Source organism: Borostomias antarcticus (genome assembly GCF_949987555.1).
Source record: "Borostomias antarcticus genome assembly, chromosome: 22".
Taxonomy (NCBI): Eukaryota; Metazoa; Chordata; class Actinopteri; order Stomiiformes; family Stomiidae; genus Borostomias; species Borostomias antarcticus.
The window spans coordinates 16,631,356-16,646,656 of NC_140255.1; the positions used below are offsets into that span (position 1 = coordinate 16,631,356).

The window sequence follows — 15,301 nt, forward strand, 5'->3', positions numbered from 1 at the left end:
CATAAGTCTGCCAGTCTCACATGCTCGTCTCATAAGTCTGCCAGTCTCACATGCTCGTCTCATAACCAGCTGCGTGTATGCTTGCTGTAAGGCAAGGCAAGGCAAGGCAAGTTTATTTCTATAGCACATTTCAGCCACAGGGCAATTCAAGGTGCTTTACATGAGACATTAAAAGCATTAAAACAAAAAGCAAGACTGTAGCACGTCCACTGAGGCTGTATTCAACCGTGGGGGTATTATATAAGGTTATTATTATCTATTAGGTTCTAGAAGATTCCAACACGCATTCAATGCTGCTCTGTTGAGAGGAAGGAACAGCAATGCGCTGCGTGCGCCGACCCGGAAGTGTTTCACACCCTCGTCATCCCCAGCCGAGGTCGGAATGGCTGCTTGCTGCATGTGAAGAGAGGACAGGAGGACAGGAGTCCAGGACACACCGGCTTTATGCTTCAACAACATGTTCAAAACGCCATGTAGCAGACTGGCAGGTGTGTGTGTGTTTCTTAAATTCTTATATGTCTCTGCCAAGCTAGCTTGCTAACTAGTTTGTAAGCTAAATAGCTATGGTTATGTAGCTAGCTAGCACTGCTGATCTTAGCTAGGTGCTAGCTAGCCTCATGACCTTATGTGATCTCGATTCATTTGGCCTACTAACGAGAATGTGTTGGAGCTCCTGTTAGCCAGTTTAACGTTCGTTATACAAAAACGTACACGCATGTATTGAAAAACAGTGCATCCTAATATTCAGATGGCTAACGTTACTCTACATCACACAGATTTACTCTGAATGAAGCTTTGAGTCGATGGGAACATGTCTATGTTCCCCGGGTCCTATGTTCCCCCCCAAAAAAGGGTCCTATGTTCCCCGGGTCCTATGTTCCCCGGGTCCTATGTTCCCAGGGTCCTATGTTCCCCCCCAAAAAGGGTCCTATGTTCCCCGGGTCCTATGTTCTCCGGGTCCTATGTTCCCCGGGTCCTATGTTCCCCGGGTCCTATGTTCTCCGGGTCCTATGTTCCCCGGGTCCTATGTCCCCCGGGCCCTATGTTCCCCGGGCCCTATGTTCCCCGGGCCCTATGTTCCCCGGGCCCTATGTTCCCCGGGCCCTATGTTCCCCGGGCCCTATGTTCCCCGGACCCTATGTTCCCCGGACCCTATGTTCCCCGGGCCCTATGTTCCCCGGGTCCTATGTTCCCCGGGCTCTATGTTCCCCGGGCCCTATGTTCCCCGGGTGCTAGATGCATTCGTGAAGTCGAGAGCTTTGTCCCAGTCTAAATCTCGTGTTTCTGTGACCCTCCTAAGTCAAGATATGGCTGTTTAAGTCATGGGAGGAAAACTTTGATTTTTACTGCTACCAAGAACGACACCACATGAGTGTGTAGGGTCACACCAGAACAATGATGCGCTCCCAATTATATTATAAGGTCGCACAGATTACATGTTTACAACATAAAACAATGGAAAAGAAATAGTACCTACTACGCAAAATGTGTGCAGGTTAGCAGGTCTTAGTGTTTTTTTGTCGAGAGCTGGAGGCGGCACAAAATTCGATGGAGGCATTATTCTCTGCAGGAAAAACCCTGCACACACACACACAACTAGGGTGTCTGAGGTTAGTTAAGTGCTTTAGCTAGCTATGTGTTTTAGCTGGACTACATTGTGTCCTTGTTTGTCATGTAGGTCTGGTTGGTGCCAGTGTGAACCAGCAGCTGAGTAGACATGCGTCAGGAGGTCACCAGTGCTCCCGCAGCCTGATCCGTCTGTACCGCAGAGACCCGACCAAGTGGATCACGTATCAGCACTTAAACTTCCTGAAGCGCAATGTAAGTCACACACACGTCTGTCAGTGCCGGCAGCACAGCATACTCTCAATCTGTCCTTCCGTCGTGCTGCTGTTCAATGAACCAATAAGGTGTGGGGTACCATGTGTAACCGTTTCAGCATGCCCAGGGCGGGGAGTAGAACCCGGGCCTCCCGCTTGGGAGGCGGACACGCTGACAGTTGCACCAATAGGGACGCCCCTCTTGGAGGGACTGTCAGTGCTCCTTAGTTTCACCAGCTACTCTCAGGTTTCAGTCGGTTACACATGCAGTGGGTGTGCTGTGGTGAGAGTCAGCTAAGCAAGTAATTGATAACGTTAATAATCCCCTGGGGGACAACAATGCGGCAGGCGAGGACAGTTCAAACAACAACAACACTAATGAGTAGATGGACGCCTGCTCTGGTGCCTTTCTCGTTAATCGGGTTTTGTTAGACATATCGGGTGTCGTTAGAGGGAATAGCCTGCAGCTACTGAATAGTTGCCAACTTACTGTACGTACGTACTTACTTTCAGCCTTGGTTGGACAATATGATGTTATATATCATTTCTCTCATCTTATCTTATATTATCATGTCTCCTCACCTCCACAGTATGTAGTGAGAAGCACCAACACACTCCGTCAGCGAGCCATCCCCAAGGAGGCGCCCCTCCTGACCGCACTCGACGACCGTGATGACAGCGTGGTCAGACGGGTCCAGCAGATCCCCACCATCGAGCCCACACACCCTGAGGCGGCGCCCCGGCCGCCAGAGGCCGCGTCCAGCGCCACCGCGTCCAGCGCCACCGCGTCCCAGCCTGAGGTCTCCGTTCTCACTCCGGTCCCTGAGGCAGCGTCCCAGACCAGCACTGTGTCCCGAGCAGAGGCGGAGCCCCGGACAGAGGCGCCTCACGTCCAGGTGGAGACGGAGGAGGCGCGGGAGGCGCGTCTGGACCGGCAGTGGAGGGAGCTGAAGGTGGACCTGGCCGAGCTGCCTGATGTGTACGCCCGCCTTGCCAAGATCAAACTCACAGGTATGTATACAGAGTATAGAGCAACAGTCAAACATGGCAGTCTGACTACATTACAAGACCAAACTCACAGGTAGAGTATAGAGTAACAGTCTGACTAGGCTCAAGACCAAACTCACAGGTAGAGTATAGAGCAACAGTCTGACTAGGCTCAAGACCAAACTCACAGGTAGAGTATAGAGCAACAGTCTGACTACATTACAAGACCAAACTCACAGGTAGAGTATAGAGCAACAGTCTGACTAGGCTCAAGACCAAACTCAGGTAGAGTATAGAGCAACAGTCTGACTACATTACAAGACCAAACTCAGGTAGAGTATAGAGCAACAGTCAAACATGGCAGTCTGACTAGGTTTAATCATAATCCTGCTATTAGATATAGATGCATAGATATTACTCGTTATAATCGTTGCTTTTTACTCGGAGGGCACAGACCTCCGCCCATGAATGCATTTCATGGCTCCGTGCACAGGCGCGTGAGCATGACATGTTATTGCTGCATTTGTTGGGTCGAGAGCTTTATGTCAGTCCAAACCCTGTGTCTCTCTGACCTTTCCATGTCGAGATATGGCCGTTTCACTTGAGGGGAATGTTTCGCTCAGTCCAAAAAATGAATTGAGGTGAATGGGCAGCCATGTTTTGGTGCCTCTGTGGCGCCCCCACACGGGTAGCTGGCTTCGCTCAAAGTTTAGTTTTAATTTATGGATCCGCCCCATGATTCGGATCTGCACCAACATCTTAGGGGTTCTAATGGCCCGTACAAACTACATGAATTCAGGCCGATTTTTTCGGGGCCGATTATGAACATTGGGAACAATGAAAAGCCTTGTAGTGTGACATGATCGAAGATCAGTGATTTGTCTAGTATGTCATTGTTTGTATTTTCCTGCCTAGTCTGACATCTCCTGTGACCATGCCTACGACGTACCTTGACGTTGACCAATAGGATGACAGTGTTCTTTACATGTTAACACATACGTTACCTCAAGTTCCTGTTCTCTTTGAGACATCCATAAATGGGTCCACAATTGATTTTTCTTTATTTTATTTTTCATCTTTGACTCTGAGCACCACAGCTTGTAACGAATTCTGACTCCCAGGTAGAATCCCACTCCCCTTTTGCGTTAAGTTCAATCTGTGCTCTTTTCTTTTTTATTTATTGGTTTATTTGTCAGGGACAATGCACATTAAAATACAATAAATCGTGGGTACAATAAATCATAAGTCTTCCGACAAGTATTTGCAGTTTCTACCACTCAGCAAAGACCAGGACAAATGAGAACTAGGCTCTTTGGCAGCACCTCTGGTCATGACAAAATTGGCACTGCGTTTTAAGAACCACACTTCCCACAATCCCCCACTCACTCGCTGTAATGATGGGAAAAAAATTATAACAAACGCGTGTGGCGCAGACTGGATTGGGAGATTATAGCTACTTTCTGGAAAGATTGCTTCAATGCAGATAAATACCAGTCTTCTTTCTTGTATGTGCATGTAGATTTCGTTTTGCGGGGCAAAGTGTTTGTTGTCTTCCTGATATTGTGACACGCAAAACGTGTCACTTACATTTCCACCACAAGATTTCCTGCCAGTGTACTTGCCGGTACACCGAAATTCTAAATTAATAAATTCACAGGGTCTCATGCAGTCTCATGTCACAAAATGATTTTTGGGGTCTTGCTAAGGCCAATTCATAAACTAATAGCAAGTAAAGGTGAATATTGAACCATAAAAAAGTGATCTCATTGAGCTTTGTTTTTAGTCCAAAAAATTAATGGAATTGAATGGGTGTGTTTGGGTGGCTCGTGGACCTGCCCCATGATTCGCATCCACTCCAAGGCTGTATTTCAAAGGGCTCATCCCTACATCCTACGAAGGCCCAATCCCAATACCCCCAATGCACTGATATTAGATGAGCAGGGAAGAGCATACAAATGCTAGCCTACTGGATTATTTTCCGCACTTCATACACTGGACATGGAATCAACTGTCACTCAAAAATCGTTGTTTACACAAAGTTCTATTGATTAGATTCGATTCAACATTCCACCGTAGCCTACAAGGAACTTACTGGAACATCAAAACGCAATGAAATGCCGTTGACATCGTAAATAGCGATTTCTTTTCTGAAATGCGCGTCATAACGATCCAATGACATCTACATTTTCCCCATGGTTTTTCACGGCACCGGCAGTCATGTTTCATATCACTGCCTCAGTTCGCAAAGCATTGTGTGAGTTTTCATCTACCCCTCGGTTTCAAGTCAGCATCTGAAAACCCTCGTTTTGGAGGGCTGTTTGAACGTCCACTAGCCCTCGATATGCCCCCTAGCCCTCGAAGCTAAAAGGAATGGGACACACTACCCTACCGGTGAACGCGCAAAATGTAGAGGTAGGGCCAAGGGCTATGGCTAAGGGGGGGTATTGGGATTGGGCCCAAATTTGAATGGGTTCTAAGTTGGCCCATGCTACACCCCTCCACTGAGTTTAATGAAAATGGGTAGTTTTTGCATAATCCTGCTAACAAACGGAACGAACAAACCAAGAAACCAACACATGCCACCAAAAATATTACTGTGCTGTTGCGGACGTAATTATGAATGTTGAGTGTAGGCCTGTATAATGAATACATTTGTTATCTGTGGGTTTCAGCGCTGGTAGTTGCGACTGCGGCAGCTGGCTATGCGATGGCGCCGGTGCCCTTTGACCCTGCCATGTTCTTCCTGGCGTCTCTTGGGACGGGACTCGCCTCCTGTGCTGCCAACTCCATTAACCAGGTTAGCTACCTCACATCTACGCCAACTGGGACTGCCAGGTCATGTGCTTGTTTGCCAGAGTTTTCGCTAGCCTAGCTAATTGTCCCCTCATCCCTTGAAATCAGAGGGGAAGGGCTATTGTTTTGGGCATCTTGAAAAATCATTCAAAAACATGTTAAACTCTCGATTTCAAAGACAAGAATCTCACCTAGGTGTTAGTTGGCGTTCTGACATATAATTCGCCATAAAGTAAGATTCTAGTTCATCTGGAAAGGCTTTTTTAAATATTTAGCATAGAACTATTTAGTCGCATCACATACGTGTGTAAACCTCCGCAAACTAGGTAGCCTAGCAACATAAACAATAAGAATACCGTAAGTAGTTCCGCTTCCTGAATCCCCTCTGCGGATTGATCTACACATCTACAATGGTCGCTTCAATGCAAGTCAATGGATTTCATAAAATGATCAATTAAACACTACAGGATTCATACGTTGCGGCGAATTTGATGTCAGAACACCAACGGACACCAATTACCCCCTCGGTGAGCTTCTTGTCTTTGAAATCGAGAGTTTAACATGTTTTTGAATGATTTTTCAAGATGCCCATCCACATCCATTGTATGACCAAAACGGTGGTAGAGCAATTATCAACTTTCTCGAAAATGCTAGCTTTGTCAACGTTTTGATCTGAACCATTGTATATGATCATAAGTAACCTTAAAACGGGGCTAAACATGCATTTTCCCTTTACTACTCCTTTAATGACTATTAGGATTTGTGGAGTTCAGGCTAAACCCTGTCATAACTGCTGTTGTTGGGGCGCATGGGTAATAGTTTGAGTGTCCGCATGTTGAACTTCTCTTAGTTAACCCCAGAGTTAAATATACGGTAATTGGTCTCTAGAGGCGTGGTTATTTCTTTTTAAACTGTTGTTTGAAAGACAAACGAGGACTGAATGCTGGCAAGATATCACTTCTGCAACGGCAAAATTTCCATTGCACTTTACACAGAGAAGAACTTGCAGTCGTTGACATACGTCAACATGCATACAGTGTGTTCTTCATGGTGCAGTACTTGTTGTTCAAGAAAACACAGTGTGCGCCAGCACCAGTTACTGGTCTGAGCTGGATAGCATTCCTCCGTTGCTACGAATCTCAAACTCGCATTAAAATGGGGTCCTGTAAGGTACTGTTATTATTTTCCTCCTGAAAGCTTCTTCGTAACTAAGAATAAAGAAGAGCGACTGCGCCCGGACACTTAAAATGCCAGGAGCAATCAGGCCTGCTCCGGGCGGCTAGTGTTGACGCTGAGCGCAGGAATGCACTCCGTGACTTAAGAATATTAGTTTAATGGATGACCTCTCCCTCAGCCCAGGATTGAACTCTACTTAGTGGCGTCTTCGCTCTGTAATTTGGCAAAGGCCATGATTATACCACAGGTTCCTGCCCTGCAGTCAGACAGTATCGCCCCCCCCTCCTCCTCCTCCAAGGACCCTCCCTCCTCATCAAGGTCTGTAGTGGAGTGCTCAACGAGATTCACTAAACCTGCAATTTGTCCCATTTCCCAGCTCAGCCCATGCGTCATCATGCTGATGTTTGTGGATGTGAATGTTGAAATATTTGACGTGGCTGAGTGTGAGTGCGTGTCAGTCAGTCAGCTGTATAGAGTGCTATTGTGTTTTCCTGTCACAGTGACTGCCTCCTCTGCTTCCATGTCTTTCTACGTTACGCCAGGGCAGGTGTGTAAATATCCGACAGGTATGACAAAAATGTCCCCCTTTCCAGTGGTTGGGGAGGGTAGTCGGGGTAGGCCCCCCGCCCCCTCCCCCTCCTCGGCAAGCCAGTAAGCCCCCCAGCCTCAGGAGTTCACTGTGTTGAGAGACGTGAGAGGCGTCGGCTACAGGTCTGATACCGGGACGTCCCGCTATCGCCGGGCCCACCCCCAAGCCGGGCCTGTCACTCTTCACTTTCTCCATAGAAATGCCCTGAGGTGAAGATATGATCAAGTGTGATTCAGTGTCCCCGACCTCCAGCTGAAACCCCAGGCCTGGTTTCATAGAGAGCTCAGGTGAAGGTAGAGGTCAGGTAGAGGTCAGGTAGAGGTCAGGTGAAGGTAGAGGTCAGGTGAAGGTAGAGGTCAGGTGAAGGTAGAGGTCAGGTGAAGGTAGAGGTCAGGTGAAGGTAGAGGTCAGGTGAAGGTAGAGCTCAGGTGAAGGTAGAGCTCAGGTGAAGGTAGAGCTCAGGTGAAGGTAGAGGTCAGGTGAAGGTAGAGGTCAGGTGAAGGTAGAGGTCAGGGGAAGGTAGAGGTCAGGTGAAGGTAGAGGTCAGGTGAAGGTAGAGCTCAGGTGAAGGTAGAGGTCAGGTGAAGGTAGAGGTCAGGTGAAGGTAGAGGTCAGGTGAAGGTAGAGGTCAGGGGAAGGTAGAGGTCATGGAGGTCAGGTGAAGGTAGAGGTCAGGTGCAGGTAGAGGTCAGGTGAAAGTAGAGGTCAGGTGAAGGTAGAGGTCAGGTGAAGGTAGAGGTCAGGGGAAGGTAGAGGTCAGGTGAAGGTAGAGGTCAGGTGAAGGTAGAGGTCAGGGGAAGGTAGAGGTCATGGAGGTCAGGTGAAGGTAGAGGTCAGGTGCAGGTAGAGGTCAGGTGAAAGTAGAGGTCAGGTGAAGGTAGAGGTCAGGTGAAGGTAGAGGTCAGGGGAAGGTAGAGGTCAGGTGAAGGTAGAGGTCAGGTGAAGGTAGAGGTCAGGTGAAGGTAGAGGTCAGGTGAAGGTAGAGGTCAGGTGAAGGTAGAGGTCAGGTAAGGGTAGAGGTCAGGTAAGGGTAGAGGTCAGGTGAAGGTAGAGGTCAGGTGAAGGTAGAGGTCAGGTAAGGGTAGAGGTCAGGTGAAGGTAGAGGTCAGGTGAAGGTAGAGGTCAGGTGAAGGTAGAGGTCAGGTGAAGGTAGAGGTCAGGTGAAGGTCAGGTGAAGGTAGAGGTCAGGTGAAGGTAGAGGTCAGGTGAAGGTAGAGGTCAGGTGAAGGTAGAGGTCAGGTGAAGGTAGAGGTCAGGTGAAGGTAGAGGTCAGGTGAAGGTAGAGGTCAGGGAATCCCACAGACGTTCTGGGCCTTTCTATTGGGGAGTGGTAGTGTTGAACACAAGACATGAGCAGTACAGTAGAGTGGAGAGGTACAAGTCCTACAATAAAGGAGGTCAAATGGACGTGCTGTTGATTTGTTTTGACGCGCTTCTGCTTGTGAAGTTTTATCGAGGCCACATTCGAGACACATTCTGGGAGGGTGGTGCACTTGGCCTACATGGCGCTCCTTTTATGTTAGTGAAGACGTATGTTAGAGAGACGTGTAGAAAGAATTGAGGATGATGTTTAAAAAGAACAACACAAAAAACCCTTCAGAATCTGAGGTATTATTGGAATGTGTTAAATGGTTTTCTCTAAAGTAATTACACACTGTGCTGTACAGGAGGCCTGTATCATGTTGGGCTTAGCCTAAACCTCAACATTTCTGCTTCTCATACGGACGGCCTTGTGTGTCTAAAACGTTAGGAAAGCAAAGCCTGAGAGCCGTCAGGCCTCCCTCCTCTGAGGCCCGTCAGTCTGGAGGCCAGGGCCTCCCTTTCTTGTGGCCAGCCGTTGGCATGCGGACCGGGGTTTCACTCCACACTAGGCAGACCCCGTCTGCTCCCACGTCCCTGGTCATTACCGACGTCCCTCCGCGCTGACAGGTCTGTGTGCATGTCGTCATCGTTTTAATTGGCAAGATGAGGGGGATAGAATTAGAAGTAGTTCAAAGAAAGACAGCCACCTGGCTCTGAGGCCCAATGTTCTGCCTGGCTTCAGTCAGGCCAGGATGCTGATCATTACAGTTGGTTCTCATGGGCTCAGAGAAAATCATTAGTATATATATAATTTTTTTTCTACAGTTGATGTGCTGCCACACTTCGAACACACTAGCGAAGCCTCTAGTTAATTAGCAGTTGGCGGCGTGTCTGTGTTAACGCAGGCCCATGTACGGAGTAGATGTTTTGTTTGTTTTTTCTTCCCCTTTGGAGAAGAATGCAATTGTCTCTAGTGTAATTATAGACACAGAGGAGCGGGAACGCGACCTAACGCATAATCAGGCGCAGCGCTGGCTCTGAGGCGACGCTGTGATGCTGCCCGGGGCGGGCCGGCACGGCAGGTCTCTCTGGTAGAGGCGAACCCTCACCTGGGTCGAACTGATCCCAGCACGCCGTTCGTCGCCGCCTTTTTCAGAATGCTCCGAAAAGCCAGAGGCCTTTTATGTGGTGCCAGTTTTTTGCACTCCCCCCCCACCCCGTTTCATCTCTTTAAAGCGCGGCCGCCGCGTCGGTGCGGTTGGCGTGATCAAAGCCCGGGCATCTTTATTTGGAGGCCGAAACAAAAGCATGACAAACAAATCAAAGCGGAGGCCCGCGGATGACTTCCTGCAGATTCCGCCCGCGATCCGCTAAGCGCCACGGGGCCCCGGGAGACACGGCAGAGTGTGTGCGAGTGTGTGCGACCGCAGGACTGTAGGATTACCTTCAGGAAAGGGAGAAGAAGAAGAAAAAGAAGAAGAAAAAAAAGAAAAAACCTTCTGAGGGTAGAGGAAAAAAAAAAAAGAGTGTGTGGAGGAGTCTGGGAAGCAGCGGCCAAGCGCCTCTGTACCGCTGTCAAGACCCGGCCGCCTGTCCTCCCAGGGGGAAGTGCCCGTAGGCACTCTGAAATGCTGCGGTTTCTTTTTTCAAACGTAGCCCCGTTCTGGAGGACTGACGGAAGGGTGTAAGCGGCTGCAGTCACGTAACAATGGCGTGACAGCGTCTGGAGTTCCCCTCAGACAGGCGCTCCGTCACCCCGCGTCGCGCCCGTCTGCCAGACGGAATCATATTTGTTAGGGGTCTGGCCTTTTTCCCAAATCAACTTGGCCCTAATGGTTTACCATCTGGATGGCTAGCTTGCTAATCCTGTGTTTCTGGCCTGTTTAGATGTTGACTTTTTTTTTGTGGGCACATTTTGACATTTTTAAATCACATTTTTGGTCAGGACCACCAGCTTTCTTCTGGGCGCATTTTGATGTGTTAAAGTCACACTGAAACGGACGTTTGAGATCATATTTCGGCGTCGAGTCAGTCCGTGTGAGTGCGAGGCGTAATGCACACCATAGCAAGTTTGTCTCTATCAAGAACGGTGCTGCGGGTCTCTTCTGCGCTCGTCTCGTGTCGTCCCCTCTGTTGTGATGATGTGGGTGGGTGCTCTTTTGTGTCTGCCTGTCTGTGTGTCCCGCGGCGGGCTGTCTGAGGCTGGCACGCACACGCAGGCCCCCACAGGCCCAGGGCCCAGCCTCTCTCCCCTCTCCGGGTGAGGCCCACGGCTGTGGTCCTGTGGAGGCATGCATTATTCACCCTGGTCCGCCCCTCACAAGGCAGCTCGGTCAGGCGGAGGAGGTTTAGCGTTCGGCAATCTGACGACTCAGCGTTTAGCATCTTGGCGGCAGCCTGTGTTGCGGGTTAGAGTATTCAAATGATTTTGTGAAACGGAAGTGATCGCTAAATTGGGAGACGGCGCAAGGAAGTAGTCACAAGCTCATATCCTGTAGCATAGCAGTTATAGTTCCTATCATCTGTAAGTTATCACTGTTTAGATCCAACAGTTCCACCACTTAAGTGGCGCATGTTAAATAGTATCTATCACAATGTAACGACAGGACTTGTTCTCACAGAACTGACCTTTTAACCTCCCAAGTACCGATGTTGTATTGTTCATAGAGGCATCAATCATCCGCTTAATCATATTTCTCCACACATTTGGGGTCAGAGTGGGGTGCCGGCAGCTGGAGCGGGCCTGGAACTCCCCCGCTGGGATCAGACGTCTTCACTTCCCCCCTGGGGGGTGCAGCCCACCTCTTTATGTTTGAGTAGAAAGCTCTACTGATGCAAATTTCAAAGCTTACCTGAATGAACGCCATATCAAATCACACTTTGTAGTGATTTTCAGCGCTGCAAAGCATCAACATCGATCTTTATGGGAGGGTATGGTGATTTATTTTGATGGCCTTCGGCTATAGGAGACCCACTTTGAAGAACCATATGTTGTGTTGATCTTCCGTTCGCTTAATTTAATCTCCACGGCTCTCAGTGTAATTTATTCTCTGTGGAAAGTAGTGATGTTGTATGGGATTTCCTGCATGTTCAATGGAGCCATTAGGCTACATTTACATGTAAATTGAACAATAATCTGAAAAACAACAGGCGACTAAATATTAGGCCGGTGCCTGTACAGAAGACCTGTGCATCAGATGAATGATGTGATTGGGTTTCCAGTAGAGACGCCCCCATGTATCCCTCCGTCTCTACCGTAGTGTCCCATAGCTTCATGTATGCATTTTTAAAGCCCACATTTGCATAGAGAACATCATCAAGCCTATACTGTACTGGAATGTAGTGTTAAGGGGAGTACTACAGAAAAGCACTTTCCAGGCAGTCACTCATGCTTTCATTCTGTGCAGGCTGTAGTTAGGCTACATGCTAATTTGATTTGAATTGAATCTCAGCTTTATACCGGCACTGGTGGAACAGCCAGGGAACATGTGCTTGATATCAGGCACGTTTGAAGATAAGGGGAGTTAGAAAGTGTTTCTCATCCGTTTCTAACTGCTTTCTGGTGTGTAGACGTTACCCCCCCCCCCTAGTAGGCAAAGAGGCTGTATAATTTCCAGAATATTTGAGGTCATACCGCACTTAAGAAACTTGACAGGCACAATTTCCCCTAGGTATTGGGTGTCCCAACTATTCCCGTCCCGACTCAAAGCAGGGTATCCTCTTCCATCAACAGCGGCGTTGACGCTAGCCACCTACGGGGCGCCGGAGACCCGGCTGGCTCCCCTGCTACCCCCGGTCCGCCCCGCCACTCTGGATCCCCCCCCCCCCGGGCCGGCCACCCGCGCTCAGGGGTGGGGGGGATCTCCTCGGGGCTTTTTCTGGGGGTCCCCCCTCATGACACGGGCTAACTCCCGATAGGACCGGGACGATTAAATGAAACCGAGCCTCTCCGCCCCTCGCCGGCTTCCCCCGTCTTCAAAGACGGCGAGAACACACCGCACTTTAGTCTCCGTCTATCCCCTGGTGAGAGGTAGTGACAGAGGATACACCTTCAAACGGCAACAAAATACCACTTATATGACGACATCCCCGCCCTCCTCTACACATCGTATTTTTATTCTGCCTCAGAGTCAACCCCCCCCTCCCCCTCCTCCACTTGAAGACTTGCAACAGACGGTTTCAGAATAAGCCCTCATGTCCTAAGTTCATACAGTATTTGTTTGTGTAGAAACTCCAGTTTGTGTGAATGGCTTCAAAGACAGCATGCGGAAGACAGATGGGAGTGGTCAATCAATCCATCACACCTCATCATCTTAGTTCCAGTCTGACTGTGTCATCGGCTGTTTCAGAGCGTTTCATCTGCATCACGAGGTATAGTGTGTTTCTTTTGGGGAGGGGGGGGGGGGGTTGTTGATGGTGAAGGTGGAATCCATCTAGGTCTGCCGCAGGAGAGGCTTGACTCTGACGTGATCCCCTCCACAGACGCTGCTCATAAGATCCTGTTTTCCAGCAGCTTCGGTACAACAATACAGCGAGCCGACCTTTGCCACGGCCTGTCTTAGATATCGGTATTCCTAATTTTTCCACCATGCTGTGAACTATCCAGGGAGAGATGGAACTCCTCTGTCCAGGCGTCTGGGGAGAGAGAAGGAGAGGGAGAGAGGAAGGGAGGGAGGGAGTGAGAGAGGGAGAGAGGGAGAGAGAGGGAGAGAGAGAGGTGTGCGCGCGCGCGCTCGCTGGGTGGTTTTCATTCGCCGGATTAAAATGAATATTTAACTAGACAGCCCTGTTTAATAGTTAATTTCCTTAAAGTCTTTGTCTGTGGGATCCGCAGGGTGCCAATTCATGTCAAACTGTACATGGCTGGATCTCCCACAGCTAGAGAGAGGAGCAGACAGATGCGTGCCTTTTATTCAACCATAAAGGGGATATCTGTTATACGCCCTGGGGAAATAGGACAAACACTCCATTGTGGATAGAGTGGTTGTAAAACGTGTTATTCCCATTTTTATTTCATTTTTATAATTTTCTTAGGTGTAGCAATATGTGAAATAGTGTTATTTTGGTTGCGTTAGAAGGGAATGTTTCATACATGAACGCTACCCTGCATATTCGGTGACCCCGGCGCCTCTCCCAAGTTAATGCACACACATTAATGCTGGTCTCTGAATACATGCAGGGAGCCAATCCAGTGAAATTGATCCAGGAATAATAAGAGCTTTTGCAATGGATGTGATTTGCTGGCAGATCGGAGCGATGGTGATTACAACGTGCATCATGTCTGGGCTGTGTCAGTGTGTGTGGGGAGTGTCAGTGTGTGTATCAGTGTGTGTCAGTGTGTGTGTCAGTCTGTGTGGGGAGTGTCGGTGTGTGTATCAGTGTGTGTGTCAGTGTGTGTGGGGAGTGTCAGTATGTGTGTCAGTGTGTGTGGGGAGTGTCAGTGTGTGTATCAGTGTGTGCATCAGTGTGTGTGGGGAGTTTCAGTGTGTGTGTCAGTGTGTGTGGGGAGTGTCAGTGTGTGTGGGGAGTGTCACTGTGTTTGTCAGTGTGTGTGGGAAGTGTCAGTGTGTGTATCAGTGTGTGTGGGGAGTGTGTGTGGGGAGTGTCAGTGTGTGGGGCGTGTCAGTATGTGTGTCAGTGTGTGTGGGGAGTGTCAGTGTGTGTGGGGCGTGTCAGTATGTGTGTCAGTGTGTGTGGGGAGTGTCAGTGTGTGTGTCTGTGTGTGGGGAGTGTCAGTGTGTGTATCAGTGTGTGTGGGGAGTGTCGGTGTGTGTGGGGAGTGTCAGTGTGTGTGTCAGTGTGTGTATCAGTGTGTGCGGGGAGTGTCAGTGTGTGTGGGGAGTGTCAGTGTGTGTGTCAGTGTGTGTGGGGAGGTATCCTGCACTGCTACATCATCCACATTGCATGCAAGCATGCGGGCTGATTAAATGTTTATGAGCGAGTTGGTAGACTGACGGGGGGTCTGGGGAGGGTCCTACTACAGTACTGACCAGATGTTGGACCACTGTGCTTTCTGTCAGCATTAAGCATTGCAAGGTGTCTGAATTCTTAGTGCATGGGGGAGCAGAGCCCACATCTTTCTCCTTACTACTGTAATATACAGGGTGTACTAGCCTGTATTTGAAGTGGTTCCTTATTCAGATCATAAACTTGATCTTGGTGGCATGCAGTGGTTTGACAAAGTGGACAGTTGGTGGTTTTAAGTAGAGGGCCTAATGGGTACTCTAAGGCAGCAGTATAATCTTAACATGGTGGTTGCTTTGCCAGTGATCCGTTTGTCCATTTCAAGAGGGCTTGTTGCATTGTTTTCCAACCTCCTTGAGCCTTATCTACTCTGGTTGTCTAAAACAGGTAGCCTGTTTTACAACAGTGCAGTCATTCAGAGGAGAGTACCCTACTGTCATTGGAGACGGAGCATCGCTGCTCACAACATATCGCCCTCTCCTCTTAGTAAGTGTAGAAGTTTAATTACTTTAAGGATGGATCACACACACAATAGAGTTTCTATTACGAGACTTGGTGTTTTATTGACAAACCATCAAACAACACTTTATCCCAGGTTAACTGCAGTGAACTGGATCAATGAAATGATATCACACTTATATACCATTCTGATGATGACGTATTAGCAGAA

At 48.8% G+C, this 15,301-nt stretch overlaps 1 protein-coding gene across 2 annotated transcripts in view; it reads left to right on the forward strand.

Moving 5' to 3' along the window:
- Positions 1–376: 376 nt before the first annotated feature.
- Positions 377–15,301, forward strand: part of cox10 (cytochrome c oxidase assembly factor heme A:farnesyltransferase COX10) — a 48,090-nt gene continuing 33,165 nt past the window's right edge. For both annotated transcript variants that reach the window (XM_084456412.1, XM_084456411.1), the window contains exons 1-4: positions 377–488; positions 1,679–1,821; positions 2,411–2,831; positions 5,480–5,604. In XM_084456412.1, coding sequence (XP_084312538.1) covers positions 458–488; positions 1,679–1,821; positions 2,411–2,831; positions 5,480–5,604 — 720 coding nt within the window. In that variant the 5' untranslated portion in view covers positions 377–457. The remainder of the gene's footprint in view (positions 489–1,678; positions 1,822–2,410; positions 2,832–5,479; positions 5,605–15,301) is intronic.